The sequence below is a fragment of the Perognathus longimembris genome, chromosome 6, assembly GCF_023159225.1.
Source record: "Perognathus longimembris pacificus isolate PPM17 chromosome 6, ASM2315922v1, whole genome shotgun sequence".
NCBI lineage: Eukaryota > Metazoa > Chordata > Mammalia > Rodentia > Heteromyidae > Perognathus > Perognathus longimembris.
The window spans coordinates 27,007,823-27,025,929 of record NC_063166.1 but is presented as its reverse complement, the minus strand read 5'-3'; the positions used below and the strand labels follow the sequence as shown (position 1 = coordinate 27,025,929).

At 43.7% G+C, this 18,107-nt stretch overlaps 1 protein-coding gene and 1 long non-coding RNA gene across 12 annotated transcripts in view; both read left to right on the top strand.

The window, feature by feature from the left end:
- Positions 1 to 18,107, top strand: part of Phactr1 (phosphatase and actin regulator 1) — a 432,942-nt gene that overhangs the window by 361,742 nt on the left and 53,093 nt on the right. For all 11 annotated transcript variants that reach the window (XM_048348462.1, XM_048348465.1, XM_048348459.1 and 8 more), the window contains one exon: positions 14,146 to 14,467. In XM_048348462.1, coding sequence (XP_048204419.1) covers positions 14,146 to 14,467 — 322 coding nt within the window. The remainder of the gene's footprint in view (positions 1 to 14,145; positions 14,468 to 18,107) is intronic.
- LOC125353025 lies at positions 1,771 to 7,960 on the top strand. Its single transcript, XR_007211239.1, has 3 exons — positions 1,771 to 1,784; positions 2,235 to 2,242; positions 7,785 to 7,960. It is a non-coding gene; the product is annotated as an uncharacterized LOC125353025 (long non-coding RNA).

Genomic DNA, 18,107 nt, shown 5'->3' with positions numbered 1-18,107 from the left:
ACCACTGGACACACCAATAACATGTCAGTTTAGTACCCCAAGTTTAAACTCACAAGCAATTGCAAAGGAGAAATAGTTCCACAAGCCTCTAAGACAAACCCACCAGCCTTCAGTCTATGCACTGAATAAAATTGAATATTGCTGCATATACTGTCGCTGATAGGTCATGAACTAATTCTTATGTTAGTAAATAGTCCCCAGCACACTTTTATTGGATGCTTGTTGACAATAAAGATTTACTTGTTTAATTCTTTAGATCTTCTCTATCTTCCCTATTATAAAAACAGCATTGAACAGCTTCTGTATAACTTTATAAGTATTTCTTTCTTTTCTTTTCTTTTTATTTTTTTTGCTGGTCCTGGGGCTTGAACTCAGGGCCCGGGCACTGTCCCTGAGCTTCTTTTGCTCAAGGCTAGCACACTACCAACTTGAGCCACAACACTACTTCCAGCTTTTTCTGTTTATGTGTACTGAGGAATTGAACCCAGGGCTTCATGCATGCTAGGCAAGCGCTCTACCACTAAGCCACATTCCCAATCCTAGTGTTTCTTACTTTTTTCAGTTTCTAGAATCAGAATTTCTAAGTCAAAGCTTAAGCCTTTGACATCAAATTTACCTTAAGAGAAATTAAATATTGTACCAAACAATCCCCATGTATGCATATAGTTCATTCTTATTCAATATACCTACCACAGACAGGAAACTGCACTGGGTATGAAAGTAAAATACAACACTAGAGCAGGCTAATGAGTACATACACAGTCAGATCTTGATTCCCATGGCTTCCACAACTGGGATTCAGCCAACCACACATCCAAAATATTTGTAGGAAAAAAAATAGTCCATCTGTACTGAAATGTATAAAAACATTTTTCTTGTCATTAGTCCTTAAACAACATAATGTGACAACTGCTTTACAGTGTTTGCATTGGATTGGGTATCATGTACCTTGTAAGTAATGTGGAAGTGATTTTAAGCACATAGAATGATATGTATAGGTTCTATACAAAGACAGCACTGTGGATTCTGATCCACCCATAGGGTACTGACTCCAGACTTCCCCAGAGGAGGAAGAAAGGGAGAGGAGAGGGATGGGGAGGAAGACAGAGAGAGGCCAAGGCTAGAATGACTATCATTCCAAATGTTTTTTGTGGTTCAGTTCAACCTCATAAAGAGCCCCTGGAGACCACTGACACTTGAACATGAAGGATGTTTATGCAGTGACAGAGAGGATTCCAGAAAAAAAAAAGACCCTGTACAAAAGGGTTAAAGTGGCCATGGCTAGGGGTCGTTGAAGAGTTGGCTCAGCTTGGCTGGAGGCTTCATTTGGATGTGTACATAGAGACAGGGTTCACAAGGTATAGGTTTGTGGAGGTTTAGAGTTTATTCTTAAGCATGGAGTGATGTGGAAACTAACCTTTAAAACATTTCCCTGGCTCACTGTGTAGTGAGTAATATGAGCAGAAATTGGAAGTCACAGTTGAGGCCACTGAGGCAAGGTCTTGCCTCTGTACCCACAATCATGAGTGTGATTAAATGAAATGGTCTGGGCTAGAGAAGCTACTCCAGACATGGCAGTGTGAGCCAGCAGGTGTCTGCGAACAGTGGGAGGAGAGAGAGCAGACTGTAGATTCACCGATACAGAATTTCTTTACTCAATCACACTCTAGGTAATGAAGATGGGAGCACACCGGAACTCCAGCCATGAGCCCTAGAGCTTACAAAGTTCAATTTCCATAAGACTCACAATATAAGAAAAAGTGAAAATATCTAAATTAACCCCAGTCTCTCAGGTGTCCCTAGTCCTTTCCCAAGAGAGTGACTATATTATCCATGAGCCTCACCTCAGACATCTTTGATCAGATGCATAGAAACACATTATATCTTTGCCATGTACCTGATAATCTTTTAAATATGTTAAAGACAAGGCCAGTAGTTGTCTAGGGACTGTCAGTCCAGTGCAATCCTTTTTGTTCTAAGTGCAGTTAGACTTCTTTAATTTTTATAAGTGAGCAACTCATCATAATGAATATGCATCACCATGAGGCAGCTCCATTAACCCTGATGTGTTACTAATTACTCTAGAGACAATCTGGGCCATGTCAGAAGGAATTAATAAACTAAAAATTCCAGAGCTCCAAATGAAGACTTAGGAGTGTTGGGATGTCTGTTGCTCTTTTGGCATGTTTAAAAAGAAATACAATGGAAAGGCACAAAGTATAATGGAGAGAGAGTGGCAGTTGTTAAGGGTCGAATACTGGGTGAGATATGAGCTGAACCAGAACTCGTTGCAAGTTCATGGTCAAGAAAAGCCATGCAGGGCTGGGGATATGGCCTAGTGGCAAGAGTGCTTGCCTCCTATACATGAGGCCCTGGGTTCAATTCCCCAGCACCACATATACAGAAAACGGCCAGAAGTGGCGCTGTGGCTCAAGTGGCAGAGTGCTAGCCTTGAGCAAAAAGAAGCCAGGGACAGTGCTCAGGCCCTGAGTCCAAGCCCCAGGACTGGCAAAAAAAAAAAAAAAAAAGAAAAGAAAAGAAAAGCCATGCAAAATTCTCTGTATGCCTTTTGCTTCTACTTTATCTGGAAAAGCCACAACGAACTTGGAGACTATTTGTCTTCCAAATTTTCTTCATTCTTCTGCCAGCAGAGAGAAGTTCTTGCTCTCTCACATTATCTTCTCTTTCTCTCTTTTTTTAAGTTTCTCGCATTGTTCTGTTTGGGTGATATTCAGGTTTGAATTCTGGGCCTCTTGCACTTAGTGTGCATACGATACTTCTGCATACTATATTTGAGACACATCTCGTACACGACAATGGAATGATGACTCTGCCTACATGGTAGCTGGATTTCACAGCCTCACACCTGGAAAATAAGCATATTTTGGGCAGTGAGCATATTTTGAGAACTTCACAATGTAGCGTTCAGCCCTGTGGGATCACTACCCTTATCTTTCTTACCTTCTTCTCACAGAAGTGAAGTGCCTTGATTACAGTTACATAGCCAGTAAGTGGCAGAGACAGACTCAATCCTGCTTGGTGGACTCCAGATCCTTACATCTTACCATTAGTCGTCACCAAGATAATTCCAACAGTTTATAATCTGCATCTTTTTTTTTTTTTGGCCAGTCCTGGGCCTTGGACTCAGGGCCTGAGCACTGTCCCTGGCTTCTTCCCGCTCAAGGCTAGCACTCTGCCACTTGAGCCACAGCGCCACTTCTGGCCGTTTTCTGTATATGTGGTGCTGGGGAATCGAACCTAGGGCCTCGTGTATCCGAGGCAGGCACTCTTGCCACTAGGCTATATCCCCAGCCCTTTGTTTTGTTTTTTGTTATTGTTGTTTTGCCAGTCCTGAGGCTTGAACTCAGGGCCTGAGCACTGTCCCTGGCTTCCTTTTGCTCAAGGCTAGCACTTGAGCCACAGCACCACTTCTGGCTTTTTCTGTTTATGTGGTGCTGAGGAATTGAACCCTGGGCTTCATGTATGCGAGGCAAGCACTCTACCACTAAGCCACATTCCCAACCCTATTTTTTTTTTTTTTTGTCCGTTGTAGGACTTGAACTATAAGCCTGGGAGCTGTCCCTGAGCTTGTTAGCTCTAGGCTAGTGATCTACCACTTGAGCCACAGTGCTACTTCTTTTCTTCATTTTTAAGCTTTGTATATTTTAATCTGATGAAGACATGAGAAAAATCTGCTTCTAACATCTTCTAAAATCTGATACAGAAGAAAATCTGCTTCTTTATTTTATAACTTTTATTAGTCTATTTGGACTACAATGTAAAATGCCATAAAGCGGGTGACTGAGACAACCGCAATTTATTTCTCAAAACTCTGAAGACTGAAATACAAGAAGTTTAATTTTCTGGTGAGATCTCTTTGGGTTTTAGACAGCTGCCTTCTCGCTCTGTCCTCACATTGTTGGGGTATAAGAGCAATCCCTGTTGTCTCATAAAGACACTAATCCAATCTAGTAAGGTCACATCTTTATGACTTCACTTAACCTTAATTTCCTACTCAGATTACTGTCACCTGGGGAAGGGGGGAGGGGGAGGGGGAGGGGGAGGGGGGAGGGAGCGAGATTAAAGTCTTAACTCCAACACAGGAATTTGGCATTTAAATCATACTTGAATACTCATCTAATAGGAACCAAAAGCTGGGTGCCAGTGGCTCACATCTATAATCCTAGCTACTCAGGTGGCTGAGATCTGAGGATCGAAGTTTGAATCTAGCCCAGACTGACAAATCTGAGAGACTCTGTAATCTCCAACTGATCAGAAAAAAGGAAAAAGTGGAGATGTGCTCAAGTGTAGAGTGGCAGCCTCAAGTGAAAATGCTAAGTGACAGCATGAGGCCGTGAGTTAAAGCCCCAGTACTAGCCCTAAATACATACGTATGTATGTACATAACACACACACACACACACACACACACACACACACTTACTTAAAGAATACTAAAAGAATTACCTAAATTTACTTTCTATACCAGTTTCTACCTGCTTTCCCAATCTTGGTTTACTTTCCTCAAAATGCAAAATTTCTATTTTTAGTGCATAGTATGGTTATTTATTGTTCAAAAAAAACTTTTATAAGCCAGATATTATGATGCATACCTATAATCCTACCACTTGGGAGACTGAAGCAGAAAGTAATAGGTTCAAAGCAAGCCTGGGCTATATAGCAAAAAGACAAAAATATTTTTTAAAGATACCTCCTGCTCTGATTTCTATAATCAGGCAAAGATTGTTTATATTTTTGTTGCACTGTTAGTTGGAGATTCAATCCAATCAGCCCTTATACTTTGAGTTTCCATTCCCTATAAGGAGTTCTTCTATGTCAAAGCTATCAGCCATTGGAACTATAGGCCATAATAAGCAATAGAAACTGTTTGGGTTTTTTGGGGTTTCTTTGGGGGGGGGTGCTGATACTGGGGCTTGAACTCAAAGCCTGAGGACTATCCATGAGCTTTTCCTGTTCAAGGCTGGTGCTCTACCCCTTGAGCCACAGCTCTGCTTTTGACATTTTGCTGGTTGATTGAAAATCAGAATCACACAGTCTTTTTTGCCTGAGCTGGCTTGGAACAGAGATCCTCAGATCTCAGCCTTCTGAGTAGCTAGCATTACAGACATGAGCCACCAGCACCTACCCCAGAAAATGTCTATTTGATTTGGAGAAGTAGAATCTTAGCTCTAAAGAACTTCAAATAGCAAGAGATGAAACCCTCTTAGAGGCATCAGAAAAGGGAACATAAAGAAAGATGTCTTCAAGACAAGTCTTACAGATGCATCTGATCTTGAAAGGAGGGCATTGGAGGTGGAGGTTTTTCTTAAGGAGAGCACAAGGCACATGGTGCTCCAGAAATGAAGATGATCGTACCTGTGGAATATAGGATGCTGGTAATGTAGTCATGAAAGTTGAGGCTGAACAGTGAGTGGACAAAAGGCTATCTGAACAACCTAGAATGGATACGGAAAGGGGGTGTCTTTGGTGGGCTGTCAGTAACAATCGCTTGATTTCAGCTGAGCTGGTGTCTTTGATGTGGGTAAGGTGATGCTGTCAGCTGGATTGATTGACAACTGGATGTATAAATGTAACTGGGAGAAGCTCAGCATGGACCTCAAATGGCAAAAGGTGGTACCAATCTGCTTCCCTTGGGAAATGTCCCAGGGGGAAGTTTCTGGAGGGCAGAGTTTCAGTCTGCCTTGTTCCCTACTCTGTGTTGAGCTAGAAACAGATCAGGCCACCTTGGGAAGAGGAGAAGCTCTGTAACTGAGGTTCCTTTAGGATGAGTTCATGGATTAAGCTTTCAGTTAGGTCAGCACATTTTGCCTTTCCCCAAAGCAAACCCCCGTGCTACCCTAGCATCCTAGGGTGGCTGGTGTGCGACTTGGAGTGCCTGTGAGCTCCCTCCTGTGGTGAAGGGAGGGTACTGCCTTATTTGGCAGCCTAGTGGTGCTGGACTCGACTTATGCTCTAAGTACACTTGGGTTGTTTGTTTGTTTTGGGGGGGTGCGTGCGTGCGCGCGTACGTGCGTGCACCCTGGAGGCTAAACTCAGCGTCTGGGTGCTCTCCCTGAGCTTTTTTTGCTCAAGGCTAGCATTCTACCACTTGAGCCACAGCTCCACTTTCCGCTATTTGGTTGTTAATTGGAGACAAGAGTCTCACAGACTTTCCTGCCTGGGCTAGCTGGCTAGCTTCAAACTGCAATCCTTAGATCTCAGCCTCCTGAATAGCTAAGATTACAGGCATGAGCCACTGGTGCCCAATTCTAAGTATACTTTTAATAGCTCCCTTGTGTCTGAGTGTCTTTGGCCTCCTGTATGTATGAAAGAAGCTAGAGAGTTTAACACACTGAAACCAGATGGCAAGAGACTGAGAAATCCATCTAACACTCTTGCTCATTAAGCACCAAGTGCTACTGTCATTAATGCAAACTGCTTGAACATCAGCAGTTATAAATGCACTCATAAACCAGGTGTTAATTTAAAAGTTCATTTATGAGGCCTGGGCCTGGTAGCTCATGCCTATATAATCTCAACTTCTCGGAAAGTAGAGATCAAGAACATTTGTGGTTCAAATCTAAAAGCCTGGGCAAGAAAGTTAGGACTCCATCTTCGCAAACAAGCTGGGTGTGGTAGTAAAGGCCTGTGACCTCAGCTACACATTAGGCATAGGTAGGGGGAATAGCAATCCAAGGCTGGCCCCAGGAAAATAGCCTAAGACTCTATCTGAAAAATAAGTTTTAAAGAAAAGCACTAGGGTCATGGCTTAAGTGATAGAGCACCTGTCTGCCAAGTGGGAGACCCTGAGTTAAAAACCTAGTACTACCAAAAGAGGGGGGAAATGTTTATGGTTGTGGGAAGAGAAGCTAGAGTGATAAATGATAAAGGTTGAGTCTCTCTTAATAAAAGCTTGGGGCCAGAAGTATTTCAGATTTAGGAATCTTTTAGATTTTGAAGGTGTAGGGAGAGGGGCATAGGAAATATCTTGGCCCAAGTCTATACATGAAATTCATTCATTAATTCACTTACTTATTAACAGTACTGAGATAGGGGATTGAACTCAGGGCTTCACAGATGCTAGGCAAGCACTTGTACCTCTTGAGGCACACCTCCAGCTCATGAATTTCATTTCTGTTTCCTGTACCCTGTGCAGACATGCTTGAAGGAAGTGTTGTACCACATTCTCAGTGCATTGGTGTTTAAACTGACCTCTCACATGAGGTCAGGCATGGAATTTTCCATACTTCATGGCAGGTTTGGGGATTCGAGATGCTCAGCTGTGTTCGCTTAGCCGAGTCTCGTTCCCATTTGTAGCCCACAGTCTTACAGTATGGGGACAAGTGACAGAAATAATCATACATTTTCAATTCTTTGTCTGAAGTCCTGAGCCAGAGCTGGGTTATGTTGAAATATGGCCCTCTTGGGTTTTTATGGCTGTGCAAAACTCACAGTTCGGGTTTATTTTCCTTGTTCCCTGGAACTGGTAGTTTTTGCTTCTTCCACTCCATCAACAAAGACAGCTTTATGAATACACTGCATCTCAATCAGTCTGCCTGCAGAAAGAAGTCAGCAAGCAGAGAAGCTTCAGTGTGCTCCAGCTGCCCCAGCCACCAGCATCATAAATGCAGGCAGCACAGTGTCCTCCCACGGGGGAGAAATACAGGGGCACCCACTCGCTCAAAGCATCCTCCTCAGCGAGGGGCTGTCCACGTAAAGGAAGCATGTCTATGTCTGCCTTATCCCAGATAAGGAGATTGAATTCCAGAAAGGTTAGCTCACAGCAAGGGGTCTGGATTTTATGACTCCCAGATCTGGGTTCTGTTCCTTTAGCTCTCCAATACTGTGTGGTGCTGTGTGCATTTAAGCAGCTTGCTAAAACCTGGGCAGCTCCTCCTCTTCCTCCTCCTCTTCCTCTTCCTCCTCCTCTTCCTCCTCCTCCTCCTCCTCCTCCTCCTCCTCCTCCTCCTCCTCCTCCTCCTCCTCTTCCTCCTCCTCCTCCTCTTCCTCCTCTATTTTCTCCTCCTCCATCTTCTCAATTACCTCCTCTTCTTCCTCCTCCTCCTCCTCCACTATTTTCTCCTCCTCCATCTTCTCAATTACCTCCTCTTCTTCCTCCTCCTCCTCTTCTCCTCTTCCTCTATTACCTCCTTCTCTTCCTCCTCCTTTGCTTTCTTTTGTTTATTCCTCCTCCTTTTCCTCTTTCTCCTCCTCTTTCCCTTTCTCTTCTTCCTCCTCCTCCACCCCCTCCTCGGCACCCTCTGCCCCCTCTTCTGTCTCCTCCTCCTGCAATGTTTCCTGGCCCACCTGGAAATGCTTAGATGGTCCTTTGGAAACTTTTAGCTCTATTTACTTGACTCTCCAATTGCCACTGGAGCATTCACCTGCTTCTTGGCTTCCATCTTTCCATCCATGCTGGGAAGCACCCATACCTGGGTTTTCAGAGGTGTTATGAGAGTCCACTTAGTAGCACTGCAAGTGCATACCGTGCTTTGCAGTTTGCTAAGCAAGTTCACATGATGTCTGACCTTCAAAGTGACCTGTGAGCGGGGCAGGGAATATATTATGATGTTTATTTCAGAATCAATTAACACCACATCTACTGAGTCCCTGTGGCATATCAAAGATTGTACTGAGCATTGGGGATGTAAGGCTCCCTGCTAACTTGTCTGGGGACTTTGTAAAATTAGAATAAGGTAGGTACCCTAAAGAGAATGTCTCTTCCTCCAGGGTGACTCAGCCCTATGCCAGCCAGAACAGCCCTTACTAGGGCGTGTTGGACAGAGGAACATAGCTCCTTGGTCTTAGAGCTGGGATTCCAGCCCAGCTCCTCAGAGATCTCAAGACAGTCATGATTCACCACAGTGCTTGCCCCTCAGCTCATAGTAGAAGCATTATGCATCCCTAATCTTGGCCTCCAAGAGCAGCAGCTAGCCAAATCTTATCCCTCAAAAGCCCTTGGAATTCTTATTTTGTCTCCAGAAAGGAAACCTCCTAGAGGATGCTCTCAGGCTTGATTATCTACAGATCACATTTCATTTAGAAGATCTCAGTGTAAGAGAATCAGGATGGTAAGTCCTTCCTTTCTCCCCTGCCCTAAACACATGAGGAGAAGGAAAGCAAGAGACCCTTGGAAGAGCAGGATTCTGAAGCCTTCAGTATTGATGGTGATGACAGCACAAGGACTGTTCGTAGTTCCTGCCTGTTGAGCAATTGAACATCAGGCACAATGCTATCCAGTTTATGTACTTTAGCTTATTTAATTTTCATTGAAGTCTTGGGAGATGTTAATTCATCCCATCTTCTCCATTGAATGCCGCACATCAAGGAGATTAATTTGCTGAAGCTAGCATAACGGAATGAGTACATAGTCCTAAAGTTTATCTTCTAACAAATTTTAGTACTGTGTGTTTCCTGGCCTATTATGTGGCCTTCTCTCAAAGTGTGGTCTCTACCTCTGAGTGGTCGGGTAGCTTTTACTGAAGCTGACTCCTGGAGTCCAGTGTAGACCTACTGAGTGGAATTCATGAACTTGCCTCCCCCAGGCCTCCCTAATGAGATTGATGAAACAAAACTTTGAGAAGTTGGTATCTTGAAAGAATAAACAAACAGGGTGAGCTGCGGTACAGTGTAGCCCAATCCCTCTCACTGTCATCCTTGCTAGGAAGATATCTCTGCCCTCCTAAACAAAAACTGAGTCTTAGAGCCAGGCACTAGCAGCTCACACCTGTAATCCTGGCTACTCAGGAGGCAGAAATCTGAGGATTGCAGTTCAAAGCCAGCCCAGGCAGGAAAGTCCATGAGACTCTTATCTCCAATAAACTACTCAGAAAAAAAGCCAAAAGTGGGGTTGTGGCTCAAGTAGTAGAATGCTAGCCTTGAACAAAAAGGAGCTTGGGGATGGTACCCAATCCCTGAGTTCAAGCCCCAGGACCAGGGTACATGCACACACGTGTGCACATGCGCGCGCGCCCCCCCCCCACACACACACAATGAGTATTAGCTGCTATATATTTCCTTGTTTAATATAGGCACAAAGTACACAGAAGACAAATAAAAGATGTCTCTAATACGCTGTAAAGCAAAGACAACAGAAAAATCCATTCAGGGTATATAAGACATTCATTCACAAAATGTTCCTTGATAAGTAATTTTTATGTAAAATCCAATTGGAAAAACTGTTAAATAAGTAGGTTTAAAACTACCTATTAACTACACACTTTAAATATAAGAAAAACAATCTGGTGGATTCATTTTGAGCAAACCAGCCTTCAGGGAACTGGGTTGGAGCCAGTTGGTTTTACCTTTTTACCTATTAGAAGCATAGAAACAAAAGAGACCATCAGATGCTGTGTTAGGCTGGACACTGGCACCCATGCTGAATGGGCTGGGACAGCCTGGCTAGGCTGGGCTATCTCAGGCTCAGACAGCATTTGGCAGCCCTCCATCCGTAATCCTCAGCACCTAGGAAGCCCTTTAGATCCAAACACCCAGCCCAGAGATTCTGACTTATATGTCAGAAGCCCAGGAGTACCAGGTGACTGCCATAGGTGGTCCCAGGACTCTGCTCTAAGAAACAGTGTCTTTGTATCCAGAGAAAGACAAGAATAGTTTGCAACTCTAGCCCTAGTTTTTAAAAACCACTGTGCTGGACCCTAACATAGAATCATGGGGAAAGAAGACAGCATCAGTATAATTCTCATACCTGCCTTCTTTCACACACACACACACACACACACACACACACGTGCACGTACACACACACGCACACACACACACACACACACACACGAGATCATGAGGCTGGGAGTTCACTGCCCTTGAGCCTTGCCTGTGTTGCTGCCCCACACTGGGGCACCCTGCAGGAAAGATGCAAGTGTTGCTGAACTGTAGGAGTTGGCATGGAGGAGGGGACAGAACTAACCAGAAGTGGATGAGCATAAAATAGAGCAGAATTCAGTAGGGTTGGCTTGTCACGGTCACAAGGGCTCAAGGGAAAAGCAGGCTGTGTGGCGAAGTGGGTCTTCAGTTGGGCACTGAAGGGTGAAGCCAATTTTGATCTTCACGCAGGAGTAGGGGAGGAAACAAGGGCACTGCCGGAGAAATGAGTTGTTTACTGAGAAGCCCAATGTCGAAACATGTTGGACCCCAGAAAGGAAGAGTAGAAAACATGCAATAGACTTGCAACTAGAGTTTGCACTTGAATGTGTTAGCATGGACAAGAGCGAGGTGAGACCAGGAAATGTCTGTGTGAAGATGGATTGGCAGGCAGAGACCTGTATTCACATAAGATCCCAGGCTGAGGACACAGTCAAGGGGGTTGGGAACACAGAATTTTGAGGTGGGTAGAAAGATAAGGAAATAGACAAATTCAGAATAGTATGTTGCTGATTCCAAATCATGCCTCCAGATCTGTGATAGGAAACAAGTTTATGTCATAGCAATATAAAAATAAAGATTTGAGCTGCCAGGCTCTCACCAACATTTAACTGGCCTGGGGGTGGGGGTGGAGGGTAGGGGCAGGAATAGGGACTGCATAGCAAATTGACAGAAAATAGACATTTCTGCCTTTTTAGTCTGTTTCTTCATTTCCCTGCCAAGTCCACTGAGGAAAAAAAAACAGATTTAAAATGGTTCATTTCCATCCTTCGCACTTATTTAAATGATAACTACATATAACAATCAGAAAGGAGATGCAAGCAGAAAAGGAAAAGGGGAGGGGGCTTCCCTGTGCCAAGCATCTATCTTTTCTAGAACAATTAGAAGGACTATCTCTATTGGTTCATTTAGTAGTTTCCTCTTCCCCTGTTTTGATAGAATTTCTGGGGTCCACTTGGCTCATTTTGCTATGGAAGTAGTGACAAGAAATCTTATAGTACAGGAGGTTGTCATTTAAGATGAGCAGAACTTTCCAGCATTGTCACTCCTAGGTAGAGAATTACTACTCTACCCTCCTGGCTCTTATCTTCTCCTGGTGAAAGGAATAAGAACCTCGCTGCCTTAGGTAGACCCAGAACCCACAATTGAAGGATCATGGGAAAGAGTCCCTGGGGAAGAACCATGAACACACCAAGATGCGTCCCATTTGGTAGGGGCCATAGGAAGACAAGTCGGTACCAACAGCTGACACGGATATGTAGTTTCTGCATCGCATTCTGCACTTCAGAATAAGTGGACACTTCCTGTTAATGGTCCTGCCTGGGATGGCCTTATGCTGTGTCCACAGAATCACAGTGAACAGGATGGGAATTGGAGGTTGACTATAGGAGCTTTGCATTTGGGAGCAAGCTCACCAGAGACCCCAGAATGACTAGCCCATGCTGTATCCTAATTGTGAACTCGTTTTGTTTCTAGCCACTTACAGCTGGATGATTCTAAAATGATTCATCTACCTTATGCCTTTTAAAAAGAGGATCTCTTTCAGGAGGATTCTTCCAGCAGTAGATCATCAGAGTTTCAGCTTAGTCTGTGTTTAAACATGGTTTGTACCTTCCGTCACATGACCTAGACACTGAGCACCATGATACATTACATATGGTCACTGTTATTTAGGCAAGGAAACAGTTACAAAGACAGGAAATGTGGTATAGTCCTCACAAGCCTCACAATTATAAATTGGCTGGAAGACAGGACTATCATAGAAAAAGCAATTAAACCAGTATTTGGGATGTAGTAAGCATGATGCAAATTGAATATTCCTGATCTAAATATCCAAAACCCAAGATGTTTCAAAATTCAAAACTTTTTTTGAATGCCAATGGGACATCTCGGGACATCTGATGGCCCAGTGTACACAGACTTTGTTTCATGTAAAAGTTATTTTACTATACATGCCAGGCATCAATGGCTCATGCTTGTAATCCTAGCTACTCAGGAGACTGAGATCTGAGGATTGCAGTTTGAAGCCAACCAAGGAAGGAAAGTCCATAAGAATCTTATCTCCAATTAACAACCCAAAAACTAGAGGTAGAGCTCTGGCTCAAGTGGCAGAATGGTAGCCTTGGGCAAAAAATTTCAGGGACAGTATCCAGACCCTGAGTTCAGGTCCTAGGACTTTCATCTAAGTAAATAAATAAGCAATTTGAAATCATAACTCAATTTTTGCTTAGCCCCACAAAATAATTTCTCAGAAAGCCTGTGTTTAACTAAATATAAAATGATTTAATAGCCAAAGTCTGTGACCAGTTTCCTAGTCTTTGCCACATGGTCACAAATAAATGTCCTCCCAACAGATCAAGAAGAAAACCAGTCCCTGGCATTCTTATCTCCAATTAACCACCAAATGTTTAGAAGTAGACTGTGGCTCAAGTGGAACAGCTCCAGCCTTGAGCAAAACACCTTAGGGTCAGGGCCCAAGCCCAAAGACACCCCACCACCACCAAAAAAAAAAAAATGATTTAAACCAGCACCAATGGTTCACACCTGTAATCCTAGCTACTTGGGAGGCTAAAAGGGGAAATCCTAATTCCAGAGCAGGACAACGAAGTTTATTGTGAGAACCTTCCTTTTTTTTCTCCCACTCCCTCTTTCTGTCCTTCTTTTTGTGCTGGTTATTTCTGAGATAGGCTTTTGCCTAACAACCACATATACTTCATTCCCACCCAGGACCACCATAAATCCTCACACAGCCAACTTCCCAAGGTAGGATGTCGGACAGGTGAAGGAATGAAGGTTAGCACTGTTAAGTCAATTGCAGAGAAATGTGCTGTTAGGGGACTTGAACCAAGTGCTGGCTTCTGCCCCCTGCCTTTTGGGAAGTGAAAACCAAAAGGATGTATTACTTTAATAAAGGTAAATTTTCAGATAATCTTGACAGGTCCTGGAAAAGTTTTCTTTGAAGTCCCATGAGCTTCTTTTGTACCCCTTCCTTCAGCCTTCCTATCAAACCTGCTCAGGAGGCTCAGTCTGACATACCTGAGACCACACCACTAAAGCCCAGGATCCCAAGCCAGTACCTTCCCTGAGCTCCAGGAAATAGGCTCATAGAAACTGAGTACATCCTCCATGATGATGTCTTCAACTGATTCATTGTACCCTGAGGTCCCACCTCCATCCCTATGATCCCAAGGTAGAGAGAGCTGTGGCATTCTGTCTTCTGATGCCTCAACTCACATCTCTCCACCTCTTGCCCTCCTTCTCCCTCAGATCCTGGCGCCCCTGTGAAATTGCCTTGTCTGCCAGTGAAACTGTCACCTCCGCTACCTCCAAAGAAAGTCATGATCTGTATGCCCGTCGGGGGCCCAGAGCTCTCCCTGGCATCCTACGCAGCCCAGAAGAGCAGCCAACAGGGCGTGGCCCAGCACCACCACACCGTCCTGCCATCCCAGATCCAGCACCAGCTGCAGTATGGCAGCCACGGCCAGCACCTCCCCTCCTCAACCGGCACCCTCCCCATGCACCCCTCGGGCTGCAGAATGATAGATGAGCTGAACAAAACGCTGGCCATGACCATGCAGAGGCTGGAAAGGTAATGGAGGTCAGGGAGGGAGGGAGAAAGCGGGGGGTGGGGGGGGCAGATGGGGATTGAGATCTCGTCTGAGGAATGTGAACAAGAGCTTATCCCCTGGGATGGGGGGTGGAAGGGATGCTGGAGAAACTGGAAAGTAAAACCACATCCAACATTGAACATCAAGGAACGTACATACAGAATTAAATATATATATATATGTATATTGTCAATTGGCAAACCAAAGAGTAATGAAATGAGTCAAATAGATAACAGCATTCACAAGCCAGGTGCTGGTGGCTCTCACACCTGTAATCCTGACTACTCAGGAGGCTGAGATCTGAGAATCATGGTTTGAAGCCAGCCTGGGCAGAAACATCCCTGTGAGTCTCTTATCTCCAATAAACTATTCAGAAAAAGCCGGAAGTGGCACTGTGGCTTGAGTGGTAGAGAGCTAGCCTTGAGCACAGAGAGGCTCAGGGACAGCACCTAGGCCCTGAGTTCAAGCCCCAGAACCAGCAAAAAACAAAAACAAGAATTAGCATTCACAGATACCATCCCTACCACACACACACACACACACACACACACACACTCGATCACTTATATTGTTTAGAGAAACATTAACATCTTGTGAAAGAATGTACATATAGTCATTAATATGACTCTTTGGTACAGGAAATGGGGGAAAGAAGCTTATACTTCATATCTGTTGACTTTTTAATTTTGTGACTATTACTCCATGATACCAAAAGGATGATTTAAATGTAAAATAGGAAGGTTGGGATCTGGCAGGGTGCTAGGGGGAGGTAGAGGCATGTCCTCTCTGATTGAAAAGCTGCAAAGAGGAAGCAGACTACTTGAGTCACATTATGTACCTGTGAGCTTTGAGCATGGGACAGCCCCGTCTTTCACAGGAGCTCACTCCAAAACATTTCTGGGAGACCTCAAAGAAGACTCCTGCTGGCAGAACTGGGGTAGAGAGCACAATTCTCTACCATCAAGGGAAACCCTAGTCTTTTCCTGGTACTGAATCACAAGTGTGTGTACACATGTACATTGACATATAGTATTCCAGTACTACCACCCTTCCTTGGCCTGAGAAATGCCCGATTGTCCTAACATGATGTCCAATGCACATTGCTTGGCTTGAGTACCCTACATGACAAGGAGAAAGTTTTTACAACTGGGGCCAAGAGTATATCTGACCTGAGACCCTGAATATGTGTCCCAGGGTAGTGACTGCTATTCATAGGGACCTGTGGATGAGAAAACAGCAGTTCTGAAGGCCCAGTAGATGTCAAGGCAGAGCCAAGGGCAAGATATAACCAGGAGAAGGATCTAAGCTTTGTTTTCCTGCCTCCTGGTCAAAGTATTACGTGTGCATTTGGGAAAAGACTTAACTCCAAGAGAAGTTGTTGCCTCTCGGTATTCTGATTTCATTATGTTGTGTCATCAAAAGCAAAAATAAAACTTAATTTGGCCCCTTGCTACTGTTTTCAACTATAGTTATTATTAATGAGAACACTGAGAACTTAAAGTTAGGGTGATAACTTTTCATCTATTCCCCATCTGCACCATCAACAGCAGGAGCTTCGTCTTATTTAATCGTCACAGAGAAAGCAGGAGAGGTTGAGTAAGTCCCTCAACGCTGCTTCCTCAAAGGATGCTGCGCAGGCCGCCTGTCACCTGTCAGCACCCACGAGTGCAGAAGTTGAGAGCACACTTTGAGATACTTTTATAGAGTTAGACAGGATAATTTTATGTCTGTTGAGTCTTGTGATTAAAAAGGCTTTCATTATTTTTAACACTTGTATTTTACAAAAGCGTGAGTTTTCAATGGATTCAAAATGAAAAGAAACACACAATTAGAACAGTTATCTCAGAGTAGACATTTCAAAAGTATTGCTTATAGGCAGTATGTAGAGGTGCCAAGCCTTCCAGCCTGGCTCTTGCCATTTTGCACATCCATAATTCTATATTATTGCACAGCTGATTCTTGATGACAATTTAAATCAGTGTGATTCTCCACCCAGTAAACTTTTATGCTGCCTGTGAGCCTTCATCATCTGAGACACTTTTTTATAACATATTAGGAGCTTGATAATAGGTTTCCATATAAAATAGATCATTTTATAAGGACACTGGTAGCTCACGCCTGTAATCCTAGCTACTCAGGAGGCTGAGATCTGAGGATTCCAGTTCAAAGCCAGACTGGGCAGAAAAGTCTGTGAGATTCTCATTTCCAATTTAACCCCCCAAAAAGTCAGAAGTAGAGCTGTTGCTCAAAGTGGTAGAGTACTAGCCTTGAACAAAAAAGCTTAGAGACAGTATCCAGGCCCTGAGTTCAAGCCCCATGACTGACCCAAAACAAAAGAAAAACAAAACAAAGCCAAAAATAAAACCCCAGATGATAGATAGATAGATAGATAGATAGATAGATAGATAGATAGACAGACAGACAAACAGACAGACCATTTCATGACATCCATGGGTTTTTGTGGAATATTTCAGTGGAGTTTTGACCAACAAGTGAGTCTACTAGGTCTGTATTGAATTAAAGTCTTTACTGAAATGAATCCAAGGGAATAGACTGGAAGAAGAATGTTGGGATATAGGAGGGTAGGTAAACCAAGGTTGGCAGCTGAACCAAGGGTGTCACCATACCTCATGCCACATTATATGCTTGTTTCCTCTTTCTTGTATTCCTCAACTTCTGCCCAAGTCAAGGCATAGAGGTCTACTAAACCAGCCAAGACAGAGGGGATTAATTCACATATCACTTTAACAAGATGGCATGCCCTGAGAAAGAAAAGTGTCTTCCCAAACATAAAGATTGGAGAGATTTTTCTGACTATCCACATGGTCTTCTCAGAGTTCTAGGAGAGTGCTAGAGCAGGATAAAGCCACAGTCTACTTCTCCACAAGTGAAGCAATGTGTCAGGTTCTCAGATGATGTCACCCTTCTTATCACTACCCACCCCCCAACATAAAATACCTCTTGTTGCCTGTCAAGATGATTTTATTCTTGCTCTAATCAAGTTTTATTCATAAAGAATGGTTTCTCTATCCTCCTGACAATGTCCAGTGATCCCAAAATATTGCAGGAAGAAAGATCATTGAACATTAAGGCGTTTGACCTACAAGGATCCTTGGGCATTCCCACATTGATGTTGTCACTGTCCCAAGATCTCATAGTATGCCATCTGTCCAGCGTCAGTACCAACCAAAAGTCTGATCCTGATGAAAACAATCTGAAAATCAGATAATGGATTGGACACCATTCTAATTACACTAGAGTCTAGGCCATATAGCTTACCACTGAAAGGGACCTTGAAGGCCATCTGGGAAGCCCTGGTCCTGCCTGGGACAGCATTCCTGATCACTTGTCCTCTAGTCTCTGAATGAGAACCTCCCTAGGTCTCAAGGCGGCTTGCTTTACTGTAGAGAAAGCCTGATTTTTATTATGCACTTTCTTACATTAAGCTAAAAAGCTTTTATCCAGTCTCCCAAATCGTATTTCTAATCATCTTTTCCTATGAAAGGCTTTCAGACCTTTGAAAGAAGCTACCAAGTCCTTTTTACCTAAGGGCTTCACTCGACCTTTTTTGCATGTTTCTCAGATTATATGAATCTATTCTGATCTGTATGAAGAAGTTTT